This window comes from Pseudorca crassidens, chromosome 2 (assembly GCF_039906515.1).
Source record: "Pseudorca crassidens isolate mPseCra1 chromosome 2, mPseCra1.hap1, whole genome shotgun sequence".
Classification (NCBI taxonomy): Eukaryota; Metazoa; Chordata; class Mammalia; order Artiodactyla; family Delphinidae; genus Pseudorca; species Pseudorca crassidens.
The window spans coordinates 21,972,752-21,986,942 of NC_090297.1; the positions used below are offsets into that span (position 1 = coordinate 21,972,752).

Consider the following 14,191-nt stretch of genomic DNA (forward strand, 5'->3'; position numbering starts at 1 on the left):
TTCCATCTTTTGGCTACTGTGAATTGGTGCTGCTATGAACATGTGTTGAGTACCAGTTTTCTATTTGAGGGGTACAATTTCCTAGAAAGGAATTTGGTAATTCTATATTTAACCTTTTGAGCAACTGCCAAGCTGTTTTCCACAGCGGCTGAACAATTTTACATTCCTACCAGCGATGTAGGAGGTTTACAATTTCTTGACTTCTGCCCCTCTGTTCCAGCTTTTCTATCTCCTCCATTATTTTTCTCCAGTCCTTTGACCCTGGAGCCCTTGCTAGGGGTTGGCTAAGAATAGGCCCGCCTCTAGGCCAGGATTCGCTGCAAACTACAGGAACCCCGCCTCTCCCTCTGCTGATTCGCTACTCCCAGGTTCATCCCGCCTCTCCAGCGAAACGATTGGCGGCCTGGCCTGCAGCGCCGTTAGCTCCTGCGAAGAAGCTTGCACCTCCGGTCACTGGAGGGGTGCTGCACTGACAGCAATGGCAGCCACGGCATTGGCGGCGCGGACGCGGTTCGGCGTGTGGAGCGTCTGGGCCATGCAGGGCCGGGGCTTCGGCTCGGAATCGGTACGCCGCCGGCGGTGCCTGTTGCCCCAGCCCTGAGCACAGATCCCCTCTCTGCCGCCCTCACCTTTACCAATACCCCCGTCGCTTTCCGCAGGCAGACAATCTCGGCTCCAGTGCGGGCGCGGTCCGGGACGCCGGTGGAGCCTTCGGTAAAAAAGAGCAGGCCGAAGAGGAGCGATACTTCCGGTGAGGCCCACGGGACCCCGAATCCAGCCCTATATCTCTCACGGCCTTCCAGTCCTTCAACTGTCAGTCGCCCCACCCATCCCTCCCTGGCGTCCTGGGGCGCCCCATCCCCCAGCAGAACTCCCGGCCCCTGAACCCGTTACACCCAACACTTGAGGACCCGACTGTCGCCACCTGTAGGGCCCTTCCCGTGCGCTGCCGAATCCCAAGGCCTCCACGCCCAAGCCGTTTCCACCTGCGGGTCTTCAGAACTCGCCAACCACCGCTCATCTGTTCCTGAATCTTTTACCATCCCCACCCGTGGAGTTTACCCCGCATCATGCCAAACGCCCCCCAAATTCCTCCCAGAGTGTCTAGATCCGACGGTTCCAATACATGCAGAACCCCTGAGCCTGACTCCCTCGGCCCTCACCCACCCATCACCCCAGGCCTCAGCTTTGCTAGCCCGGCGTGGATGGATTCCCTGACTCCTCAGACCCTCTCAGCCATTTCTAGACACCCTCCCCCCCCCCCCCCCCCCGCCCACCTCTCCAACTGGCCTGAGCGAGTGGGTCGTAGAGCATGTAGCAGCTGCTCATGGCTGGAACCCTGTCCCCCACTCCTCAGAGACTTGGCCTGCTCCACCCAGCCCAGCTTTTAGGAGTATGGTGTGGACTGGGCCTACCTATCCTGTTTACCAACCTCGAGTTATCTTACAGTGACTTCTGTCCACAGTGAGGAGCAGCGTGGAACTAATCTAGCTTCTGCTTCTCCTTGACCTATCTTTTCTCTTCCACCCTCTCTTGCTCACTCTTAAGAATTACCACCATAGCACCTGCCATACCAGAGAGACAAGGTGCAGCCCTTAGAGATCATCTAATTGGCCTCCTGCATTGTACAGTTACGGAAAACAGAGGCCCGTATGTGGCCGAACCAACATTTGAATCATCCCTTCTTGAGACCTAAACTTGGACTGCCAAGTACTGCGAGAGACCGCTTCTTTCCCCCCGCCCCCGCCTTCATTTTGGCCTTTACAGTGGGTCTTGCAGTTCTCAGGTAAAGAAAGCCCTAGATTAACTGGGATAGGACACATATATTTGTCCTTTAACTATGCCCCTTCGTATATCCCACCCCCACCTTTTGCTCTTTTTCCTCCCAAAAGGGATTCTGTTCTCTGGGTTGTTCCTCTAATAAGTCCCCCAGTTAGGGACTTAAGTCATACCTCTCTGGAGTTTTCTACTGAATCTGAAAGGAATCCATCATTAGCGGTGGAATTTCAGGCACTAGCACCAGGAAGATGGAATCATTTTGGTCATCTCCTAAAAATGATACACCTTAAGGTGGAGTATTCTTAATATGGGGCTTGAGAGGGTAGACAAGGATGACCAGCCAGACTCCCATGGGATTGGGACTCCTGTTCTTTGCCTTAGGTATTTCAGATTATGCTTAGAGGTCTCTTTGGGGTGAAGGATTGGGATTAAACCAAGAGCCACTATGTCCTTGTAGAGCTCGTGCTAAAGAACAGCTGGCAGCCTTGAAGAAACACCATGAAAATGAGATCTCTCATCACATGAAGGAGATTGAGCACCTGCAGAAAGAAATTGAGCGGCACAAGCAGTCAATCAAGAAACTAAAACGTGATGATGATTAAGTGCACACAGTTCCCTATAGCATGGCTACCTGTTATTGCCCACTTCTCTTAAACCAGACATAGTTCTGGTTTAATTAATATCTATCTGTGTGCTTCCAACAAATTATAATAAATTGTCATCAGTGAACTGTGTCTAATGCCTTCTATCTGAAGAGGGGTAGGGGGATACACTACTGAACCACTAAAATGAATCAGACAGGGTACCAGCAGTAGGGAACTTGGAGACAAAGCACAGTGTGATAAGTGCTGTGCAACATGGGGGGACCAATGTGACCTGGAGAATGGAAAGGCCCCTTTCCCTGTCGGACACTAGTCAAGAGGTGTTCAGAGAAAGCTTCTTAAGGAATAAACCTCAATCCAAAGCGTAAGGTCAAGAGCAGCCTGGAAAACAGGAGTGATTGCTTAAAAAGGTGTAATTCAAGGCACCATCAATAATCACACCATTTTGCATTTATAAAATGGAGTAAACAGCTCTTCATATGAACTAGTTATCCTTGTTCTAATTATCCTTGCGCAGGTTGAGAAGGCTGGAATTAGAAATCATGTGTTGCCTTGGCATCCAGGTGTTTTGACTCCTAATCAAATCTGTTAACAGCACAGAATCAGAATTATTTCTTAGGCTATATTTTGCTTTGCCGAGTATGCTCTTGATTCAAATTAGACTTTAAGGCCTCATTTAGCTAAATTATTATACAAACTACTTGTGTAATTCGTCCAGACAAAAAACAAAACAAAACTTCAAGTGACCTATGGGCCATTGGCAAGACATTTTCAATTCTCCAGTTCAGTAGATCATTTGCCCCAGAATTGTGACGAGTCTTTTGTTGTAAGACCCTATTACACAAAAGCCTTTAGGGCCACTGAGTGATAACAGCTTGGATAAGTCATTGACCCTGCCCTTGCAGACCAGAAACAATGGCTGTTTCCAAAACTTGTCCATGATGCTACTGATGAAAAGCTTATTTATGGTACTCTTGAGGTATGAGTGCTGAGATTCTAGTGGCCAGCAACAAAATGACCTCAAAGATGAAGTGCAAGAAATGATTATATTAAGTCATATACCTTTTTTAAAATTTTAGAACACTACAAAATTTGAAAAGTTTAAAAATTGGTTGAGGAACAAGTAATATCTTCCATTTCGCATTTTTGTGACCAAAGAAAGGCATACAAAATCTCCTAAGTTTGGCGATTCCCTGGCAGTCTAGTGGTTAGTACTCCCTGCTTTCACTGCCATGGGCCCAGGTTCGATCCCTGATGGGGGAACTAAGATCCCGCAAGCGACGTGGCCAAAAACAAAACAAAACAACCTCTTAAGTTTGAAGATGACAGTGTTTTCATGACTTACAATCAATAATTTCCTTATTGGGAATGATGTTCCTGAGTTGATTCCTCAATAGCAGTGTACCATCTGCTCTTGTCCTATATTTTAAATAAAAATCAGTCTAATGATGATTGAAGCAAAAAGTTGGAACTTTAACGTGAAAATGAGGAATCGTGAGTTTGAATTCTTAAAAAGGTTAAATGAATTTTTGGAGCAGCCTAATTTAAGACTACCTGAGCTTTATGGGACTTCCTGGTGGTCCAGTGGGTAAGACTCTGCACTCGCAGTGCAGGAGCCTGGGTTCAATCCTTGTTTGGGGAACACATCCCATATGCATCCCACAACTAAGAGTCCGCATGCCACAGCGAACATCCCGCATGCTGCAACTAAGACCCGGCAAAAACCTAAATAATTTTTTTTTTTTTAAACTGGGACTTCCTGGTGGCACAGTGGTTAAGAATCTGCCTGCATGCAGGGGACATGGGTTCAATCCCTGGTCCGGGAAGAGCCCACATGCCGCGGAGCAACTAAGCCCATGCACCACAACTACTGAGCCCGTGAGCAACAACTACGCTCATTAAATCTCATGATATTTCTGGTAAATAGGTTCATACCATTAGCTTAATTTTATAACCAAAGTAACAGAAGCAGGGAATAGTGAATAACTTTCTCAAGGTCACACAACCAGGTTTGTGCTGAGCAAGAACTTTACTTCAGAACTCCTGCTCCCACAGTCTTGAGTTGCAGTTCCAGTGTAGCGGTTCAGCTTCCTGTTAACTACCTCCTCACTGTGGGACAGGCTGGGGGTGGTGGGACTTGCCTGGACAATTGGGGACGACCCTGGGTTGTTCCACTATTCTTGAATATGCATTGCTGCATACTCTATGTATTCCATTTTCAGATTTCTGAAACGTATTCATTAAAAATTATATTTAGGGAACTTCCCTGGTGGCTCAGCGGTTAAGAATCCGCCTGCCGATGCAGGGGACACGGGTTCGATCCCTGGTCCGGGAAGATCCCACGTGCCGCACAGCAACTAAGCCCGTGCACCAAAACTACTGAGCCTGAGCTCTGGAGCCCATGAGCCACAACTGCTGAGCCTGCATGCCACAACCACTGAAGCCTGCTTGCCTAGAACCTGTGCTTTGCAACAAGAGAAGCCACTGCAGTGAGAAGCCTGCGCACCGCAAGGAAGAGTAGCCCCCGTTCGCTGCAACTAGAGAAAGCCCATGCGCAGCAATGGAGACCCAATGTAGCCAAAAATAAATTAATTAAAAAAAAAAAAAAGACTGAGTGACAGCATCCGAAGAAGCCTGGCATTGAGAGAGACCCTTGGTTCCTGGGGAACTGACAATACTTCAGCCTTTCTATCTGGAGCCTGGAGGGAGCAATGGGGGAGGAGGAGGAAGTGTGGTGAGTTCTATGAATCTTCCCAGGGCTGAGTTGGCCATTTGTAAGCTGAATCAGTCACCGTTTCCTACTTCTTAGTCCTTCCTTCCTCCTTCCTTCTTTCCAGCCTCTCTCCCTCCTTTGCTCCTTTCCCTCTTCTTTTTAGGTGCAGTCCTTTATTAGAGCAGAAAACTCCTAAACCACTTGTATCCTACTTGCAGGAATTGGAAACACTGGAAAGGAACAAAAAGCTTCAGAGCAGGCAAAGGAACAAAGAAGTACAAGGAGATGTACGCCAACACTTCACATGTTGGTGCCACCCGACACAACCTCTCAATTAGCAGATGCCACAGGTACCTCCTTGCTCATCAGTCTTTTTATTAACTTGAGGTAAAATTCACATAACATAAAATGAATCATTATCCATTTAAAGTGTAAAATTCAGTGGCATTTAGTATATTCACAGTGTTGTGCAAACATTGCCTCTATTTAGTTTGAGACACTTTCATCACCCCAAAAGGAAATTCCATACCCATTAAGCTGTCACTCTCCATTTACCCCTCCACCCAGCCCCTGGCAACCGCTAGTCTGATTTCTGTTTCCATAGACTTGACTTGCCTGTTCTGAATGTCACATGCAAATAGAATCATACAATGTGTGACATTTTGTGTCTAGCTTCTTTCACTTAGAATAAGGTTTTCAAGGTTCATCCATGTAGCATGTTTTAGTACTTCACTCCATTTTTTATTTCTTTTATTTTTTTTATTTTTTTGCGGTACTCGGGCCTCTCACTGTTGTGGCCTCTCCCGTTGCGGAGCACAGGCTCCGGATGCGCAGGCTCAGCGGCCATGGCTCACAGGCCCAGCAGCTTTGCGGCATGTGGGATCTTCCCGGACCGGAGCATGAACCCGTGTCCCCTGCATCGGCAGGCGGACTCTCAACCACTGCGCCACAGGGAAGCCCCTTCACTCCATTTTTTAAATGGCAGAATAATATTCCATTGTATGGATATATCACACTTTTGACTATCCATTCATCAATTGATAGACATTTGGCTTGTTTCCACCTTTTGGCTGTCGTGAATAGTGCTGCTAAAAACATTCCTGTACGAGTATTTGTTTGGACACCTGTTTTCAATTCTTTTGGATACATATCTAGGAGTGAAATTGCTGGGTCATAGGGTAATTCTATGTTTAACTTAGTGAGGAACTGCCAAATTGTTTATCCACAGTGGTATTTTGCATCTCCACCAGCAATGTACAGAGTTCCAGTTTGTCCACATCTCTACTACCACTTGTTATATCTGACTTTTTGACTCTAGCTATCCTAGTGTGTGTAAAGTGGTAGCTCATTGGGCTTCCCTGGTGGCGCAGTGGTTGAGAGTCCGCCTGCCGATGCAGGGGACACAGGCTCGTGCCCCGGTCCGGGAAGATCCCACATGCCGCGGAGCGGCTAGGCCTGTGAGCCATGGCCGCTGAGCCTGCGCGTCCGGAGCCTGTGCTCCGCAACGGGAGAGGTCACAACAGTGAGAGGCCCGCGTACCGCAAAAAAAAAAAAAAAAAAAAAAAGTGGTAGCTCATTGTGGTTTTGATTTGCATTTTCCTGATGACTAATGATATTGGCCAATAGGCTGTTTGTATATCTTCTTTGAATAAACACCCATTCAAGTCCTTTGCCTATTTTGAATTGGATTGTGTTCTTTTTCAGTTTCCAGAATTCTTTATTTTATTTATTTTTTATATAGATTTTACTTATTTATTTATTTATTTATTGGCTGTGTTGGGTCTTCCGTTGCTGTGCATGGGCTGTCTCTAGTTGCGGCGAGCGGGGGCTACTCTTCGTTGCGGTGCGAGGGCTTCTCATTGCAGTGGCTTCTTTTGTTGCAGAGTACAGGCTCTAGGCACGCAGCCTTCAGTAGTTGTGGCACACGGGCTTCAGTAGTTGTGGCTCACGGGCTCTAGAGCGTGGGCTCAGTAGTTGTGGCACACAGGCTTAGTTGAACCGTGGCATGTGGGATCTTCCTGGACCAAGGCTCAAACCCGTGTCCCCTGCATTGGCAGGCGGATTCTTAACCACTGCGCCACCAGGGAAGCCCCCAGAATTCCTTATATACTCTGGATACTAGATATATAATTAGCAAAAATTTTCTCCCATTCTGTGATTTTAGATGAGGTCCTGGGAGTGGGACCCTCATGACGGGATTAGTGCCTTTATAAGAAGAGACACCAGAGAGCTTGCTTGCTCACTCTCTGCCATCTGTGGACACAGGGAGAAGACAGCCATTTGCAAGCCAGGAAGAGAGCTCTCCCCAGTACATGAACATGCTGGCACCTTATCTTGGACTTCCAGGCTCCAGAACTGTGACAAAATTAATTTCGGTTTTTTAAGCTACCCAGTCTATGATATTTTGTTATGGCAGCCCGGCCTAAGGAAGGCATCAATAACATTCACAGAAATAAACTTCTAAAAGTTTTTACAATTAGCATCAAGAGAAATGTATTTGTTCATAGCCTTTGACTCATGGATTTGCTTCTAGAAATTTAACCTGGGGAACTAATCAGGAATATAATGCAATATTTTGTATGTAAGAGTTTTATCTCATTTTGATATAAAGTAGTGAAAAATGTCCAGCAATAGGTATTAATGAACAAATTATATGACACGTGAACATTCTGCAACCATTAAAAATTATGTTTAAGGGGAATTCCTTGGCAGTCCAGTGGCTAGGGCTTCGCACTTTCACTGCCATGGCCCGGGTTCAACTCCTGGTCAGGAAACAGATCCCGCAAGCCCCACAATGTGGTCAAAAAAAAAAGAAAGAAAGAAAGAAAGAAATGTTTAAGGACACTTATTTGAAAAGATATATGCACCTCTATGTTCATTGCAGCATTGTTTACAATAGCCAAGATATGGAAACAACCTCAGTGCCCGTCAATGGATGAATGGATAAAGATGTTGTATAAATATACAATGGAATACCATAAAAAAAGGAGAAAAAAAAAGGAGAAATCTTGTTACTTGCAACAACATGGGTGGACATTGAGGGCATTATGCTAAGTGAAATAAGTCAGATGGAGAAAGACAAATACCATATTATTTCACTTCTATGTGGAATATTAAAAAACAGAAATAAATGAACAAACAAAACAAACACATAGAGAACAGATTGGTGGTTACTAGAGGGGAAGGAGGGTGGGGGAAGGGACAAATGGGTAAAGGGGGTCAACTGTATGGTGACAGATGGAAACTACACTTTTGGTGGTGAGCATGCTATGGTATATGCAGAAGTCAAATTATAATGTTGTATGCATGAAACATAATGTTATAAACCAATTTTACCTCAATTAAAAAAAAAAAGAGGACTTCCCTGGTGGTGCAGTGGTTGAGAATCCGCCTGCTAATGCAGGGGACACGGGTTCGAGACCTGGTCCAGGAAGATCCCACATGCCACAGAGCAGCAAAGCCTGTGCGCCACAACTACTGAGCCTGTACTCTAGAGCCCGTGAGCCACAACTACTGAGCCCGCGTACCACAACTACTGAAGCCCGCGTGCCTAGAGCCAGTGCTCTGCAACAAGAGAAGCCACCACAATGAGAAGCCGCTGTACCGCAACGAAAAGTAGCCCCCGCTCGCCGCAACTAAAGAAAGCCCGCGCGCAGCAACAAAGACCCAACAGCCAAAGATAAGTAAGTCAATAAATAAATTTATTTTAAAAAATTACTAAAAATAACATGACCTATTAGTAAAATCACGTTATTATTAATTTTTTAAAAATTAAGGAATATTTAATATTTTGAAAATTATCACGAAATGTAGTAAGTGGAAAAAGCAGGCTACACAACCATACATAATTTATATACCGTAAATATAAGCATAGGTTAAAGAATAAATATATAATAGTAATATATTACATATATATAATAAATAAATATACGCAAAAAATAAAAGCCAACATGTTAACATTGATTCTCTCTTGGTAGTAGGATTAGAATTTCGAAGGGATTTCCCCCACCACCCCCCGCTCTTCAAAAGGATCTTTTTTTTTTTTAAGTTACAAACGTAATACATCTTGGCTTTTAAACAATTATTAAACAAGTGTAGTGTATGAAGTCTTATAATTTCTCTATTATCCCTTTATCTCAGAGGTAACTGGACCCTAACAGTTTGTTGCAAACTGCACATCCTTCCAGACTTTTGTTGCCTCTGTGTAATCACGAACATATCTATGACATCATTCTAAATGTATCACTGTGCAACTTGGCTTTTTGTTTCTTTGTTTTAACCTAACATTAAATCCAGCACACCTGGGCTTCCCTGCTGGCACACTGGTTAAGAATCCGCCTGCCAGTGCAGGGGACACGGGTTAGTTCCCTGGTCCGGGAAGATCTCACATGCTGCAGAGCAAATAAGCCCGTGCACCACAACTACTGAGCCTGCGCTCTAGAGCCCACAAGCCACAACTACTGAGCCTGCGTGCTGCAACTACTGAAGCCTGCGCCCCTAGAGCCCGTGCTCCTACAACAAGAGAAGCCATCGCAGTGAGAAGCCCGCGCACCGCAATGAAGAGTAGCCCACGCTCGCCCGCCGCAACTAGAGAAAGCCCGCGTGCAGCAACGAAGACCCAACACAGCCCCAAAAAATAATTAATTAAAGAAATAGAAAAAAAAAATTTTAAGCATATTTATAAAAAAATAAAATCCAGCACACCTTTTCATTTCACGTAGAGCACCTATTGAACACGTAGAGCACCTACAACAGAGCACGTAGAGCTGTCTCCTTCTGCTTCTTTGCTGCGTTATGTTCCACAAAAAAAAAAAGGAGAGGTGGAGGAATATAATTTCGGGTTATTTGTTTGTGGTACGCGGGCCTCTCACTGTTGTAGCCTCTCCCGTTGCGGAGCACAGGCTCCGGACGCGCAGGCTCAGCGGCCATGGCCCACGGGCCCTGCCGCTCCGCGGCATGTGGGGACCTTCCCCGACCGGGGCACGAACCCGTGTCCCCTGCATCGGCAGGCGGACTCTCAACCACTGCGCCACCGGGGAAGCGCTCGGGTTATTTCTTTTGTTTCTTTATACTTTTCTGTATTTTCCAATCTTCTGCAATAACGTGTGTCACGTAATTTGGAAGGGAAAAACATGAACTAAAACCAAAAGTTCATTAAAAGAAGAAAAGGAAAGAGGAAAAAAAGAAATGGAAAGCGAATGGGGTAGTCCGCGCCCCCTCCCACAGGGGCGGTATCGGGCGGAGGGAGGGGCGGGCCGCCGCAGTCCTTACCAATCAGAGCCCGGTTGATAAGCAGAGCCAGGAGAATTTGGAGACACCCCCCGCCCAGCAATCAGCCTGGGGGGTTAGCTTCCCTAACCAGCCTGGAAACCAGCCTGGGCCTAGCCTGAGTGCCGCTGCGGGCTGCTATTGGCTGCCAGATAACCCCGCCCATCTTCCTGCTCATTGGCCGCCGTGGTTTTCATAAGAGGGGCCTGTTGCTGAGCAAAAAGAAGTAAGTGCCGCTGCTTTTGCTAAGGAGAGACTTTTAGGCTGCAAACGTACTGGGCGCCCTTGGGTCAAAAAAGCAACATTACTAACCATCGTTTATTCAGTCCCCACTAAATGCCAGGCTTCCTGATCCAAATTTTTTAATTTAATGGTGATAACCACCTTTCTTGAACACCCAACAACCTACCAGTCACTGAGCTAGGTACTTTAAAATAAGAACAACAGTAACAATTTAAACGATAATTACAGTTTACTGAACACTTAACCTGCATCAAACCTTGTTAAGGGATTTGTATGTATCAACTCTCATCCTCACAATAGTCCCTGTGAAGGTAAATGTTATTGCCCCATTTTACATAACAGGAAGCAAGTTCAGAGAGGTGAAGTGACTTGCCTAGGTTCACACAGCTATAAAGTATAAGAATTGGACCCTCAACTCTGATATCCTGCTTCCAAGTACAACTTTTTTTGGGGGGGGGGCGGGTAACGAAAGGCTTTTCAGGGTAGGAAGAGGTGGAACAGGTTGATGACAAGGTCCTGGGGCATTGCTCCAGTGACAGGCTTCAGGGTGATTGTCTGAGAATGGGATATCTGGAGCCTCTAGGCCTGGAGGAGAGGGGGAAAGAGGGTGAGCAAAACACCAGAGCAAGAACACTTCTTTCTGGAAATGTGAGACTCCTGGCGCAGTCTGTTGTGGCGCAGGTGGCCCTGGACTGGGGGCCCGGACCCCAAGGTTCTAAATACTGCTCTGTGGCCAACTGCCTGGGGAACCTTGGGCAAATGCCTTCTCTCTGGACCCCAGGATTCCTGCCTGTAAGATGAGAGTAAGCCAAAACAAGGGGATGTGTATTCGGGCTGGGGGTCTTTGGGGAGTCTGGTTCCTGGTGGCAGCAGGGGAACCCTCAGCAACCACACAATCTTTACCTAGCTGTTGCCTGACCTCTTTTCAGGACCTGACGATTCTGTGAACTGAAAAATCCACTTTTTTCCCCAGCCCGTTCTGAGCTATAGCAGAGTCCTGCCTGCAGGGTGCGCTGAGGGCTCACAGCCGACAAAACCAAACTGGAGCTCGTCGGGTTTTTTGTTTTATTTATTAAGAGGGGTGAATTTTTGAAACCTTTTTGAAGATTTCTGTCCTCAGGATACAATCGATGAACCTGAATTATATGTATTGCCCAACATCAGTTCTTTCCACAGTGGCTCTGGAGCTAATTTCAATTCCTTTGTTTTCCGGATGAGGAAAAAGATTCCAAGAGATGAAAAAAAATTCACTTTGGGTCACATAGCTAAAACCTAGCACCCTACTTGCCTGACTCCTGGGCAGTGCTCTTAGGAGAGAGTTGGCTCTGTTTTCAAGAGTCTGTGGCTGTTGTGCCCCCTAATGCACAACTCCTGGGTACAGTTTCAATTTTGGTTGTATAGCTTGACAGCTCAGGACCTGTCAGCCAGAAGGACCTCCCTCAGCACCTAGCAAAATGCCTGCTTAATGAGTAATTAAATGAATGAATGTATGAATGAGCCACAGAGGTTGAGTCTACTTTGGTTTTATCAAATAAACCAGCTGGAGTTGGGTTTCTTTCCTGAAATTCCCCCAAGGCAGAAATTAAATTCTGTGATGGGAGGGGAGCGCGTGGCAAAACAATAAGAACTCAGAAAATTACATCTGGACTGATAAATCAAAGCCCCAGATCTGGTCAGGGTACAAGAATATTCTACTATAGTAAAGTGATCCCAGAATTGGGGATTCGAAAATTAATTTAGGAAGAATAAATACAGAACAGATGAGAATCCCATTAGGGTTAAAATCTGCGAGAGGGTCTGAAGCTAAAGAAACCTCAGAAACATTTCAAATCCAACCTAGATGTATCTTCAGGACTGGAATGTGATTGAGGAATAAAAAGAGCTTTGGCCAATCAGTGGCCTCAACACAGCTGATGCAAGAGTGGAGAGTATGGCAACAGGAGGTGGATCTTTCCGAGCCAAAAATACAAGGCATGGAGGAGGGGAGGAACAAACCCAGGCAATGTCACCTGGCCATGTCCTCCTGGGCTGAAAGCTTCCCCGCTGGACTTCCAGAGCCCAGCACAGTGCCTGGTACACACTAGATGGTCAATAAATGTTTAGTGAATGAAAGAGAGAGGGAAGAAGCCGGAGCCCTAACCAGCAGTTTTGCTCTGAGTGGAATTAGTTCAGGGATTCATCTTTTCACTGGCTCCTTTTGCTCAGATTCCAACTGCCCTAGCCACCTTCAGATGATAATTTGGCTTTTCATGGAGGCTGTCCTATAAAGAGGGATGTACTGCCCCATCAATTATAGGCCACTTGACAATTATGTTTCTCACTCCCAATTAATATATTGGAATTCTGCTTTATGCATCAGTTCCTTGTGCCAGCCTGCTTCTTACATATTCAGGTCTTTCTCTCATCGGTGGTGCAGTGGAATTTCTGCTTTGGAGTCATCCCTAACTAGGTTTGAATCCTTACTCAACATATTACTAAGCCGTCTGAACTTTGTCAACACACCTCTTTAGCTTCAGTAACCTCATCTGTCAAATGGGCCATAATGCCTACTTCATGAGATTGTGGTGAGAGTTACATGAGATAACAGATGTATCCTGGACTGTTGTTGGAGCTCAGTAAATGGTAGTATCTGTGTCCCTTCTGAGCTTTCTTTCCAAGGAGTTTGGGTCACAAAATCTCATCCAACTGAGAATATCAGTATCTCTTGCTTTTCACAAATTCACTAACTTTGTAAGTGAAGCCTTGGGAATGATTTAGTCGCTTCCTTGAAGGTTATAAAGGGTCATTCTACAAAGGAGAGCAACTCATATTCATTAATTCAAAAGTATTTCCTGAGGACTTACTACACGCCAGTGGGGGTAGAGAGACACAGTTCCTGCCTTAAAGGAGTTCTGACACAGTCTGATGCAGTCAAAAGAAGACATTGTATGACCTTGATACAAAGTTTTACTTTTCTGAACTCGAGCTTCCTCACTTTGCAAAAGTGGTCAATAACATATTCCATTGTTAGTTGGAGAGAAGGGGTAAGGCATTCAGACCCCATAACAATGCTGCTTCAAATTTGAAGGCCAGTGGTACAAAAAGGTAGAAACAATGTGTTGAGGAGTTGAACAGTGGGAGGGATTATTTTCAGCTGAGCTGAAGAAGCAATACTGTCTATAGGAAGTAGAATTTTGAAGCCTTCATTCAGGCCACAGTTACCAATAAAGGCATTGATTGCTGGGTTGGAGTTCAGTGGCCAGAGCTTTGCAGAGAAAGGCTTGAAGATCAAACAAGGAACATGAAGGTGGCCGTGATAGGGCTAGAAAGGTAAATTGAGGCAGATCTTGGCAGATATTGAATGTCAATCTACAAGTTTGACCTTTATTCTGTAGCTGATGAAATACCAGTAAAGCTGATCTAAACATTGACATTACAGAGTAGATTTTGAAAATAAAAGCTGAATCTGACATATTGGGGTGGGGGGTGATTTCAAGGGGAATTCAATTCAAAGGAAGATTTAGTCAACAAGAACATGTTATTGGCAGGACATTGTGCTAGGTGGCATAGGGCAGAAGACAAAGATGTTAAGGTGTGGACCCTGTCC

The 14,191-nt window shown here is 45.6% G+C and overlaps 1 protein-coding gene across 4 annotated transcripts; it reads left to right on the forward strand.

Annotated features, from left to right (window-relative positions):
• The first annotated feature begins 397 nt into the window (after positions 1–397).
• ATP5IF1 (ATP synthase inhibitory factor subunit 1) lies at positions 398–9,439 on the forward strand. 4 transcript variants are annotated; one of them, XM_067725068.1, is made up of 4 exons: positions 398–565; positions 660–751; positions 5,313–5,444; positions 7,360–7,570. In XM_067725068.1, the coding sequence occupies exons 1-4, from the start codon at positions 479–481 to the stop codon at positions 7,556–7,558; spliced, it is 510 nt and encodes a 169-aa protein (XP_067581169.1). In that variant the 5' UTR covers positions 398–478; the 3' UTR covers positions 7,559–7,570. The 4 variants fall into 4 exon arrangements, with proteins under 4 accessions (XP_067581169.1, XP_067581170.1, XP_067581172.1 ...); XM_067725069.1 differs by lacking the exon at positions 7,360–7,570 and adding an exon at positions 9,391–9,439 and having other exon boundaries at positions 403–565; XM_067725071.1 differs by having other exon boundaries at positions 405–565; positions 7,259–7,570.
• The last annotated feature ends 4,752 nt before the right edge of the window (positions 9,440–14,191 follow it).

Excerpts from the sequence above, each read along its gene's own strand:
- ATP5IF1 (XM_067725068.1), top strand. The coding sequence starts at position 479 with ATGGCAGCCACGGCATTGGCGGCGCGGACGCGGTTCGGCGTGTGGAGC. Across the intron at positions 566-659 it reads GGGGCTTCGGCTCGGAATCG|GCAGACAATCTCGGCTCCAG; the intron begins GTACGCCGCCGG and ends CGCTTTCCGCAG. Across the intron at positions 752-5,312 it reads GAAGAGGAGCGATACTTCCG|GAATTGGAAACACTGGAAAG; the intron begins GTGAGGCCCACG and ends TCCTACTTGCAG.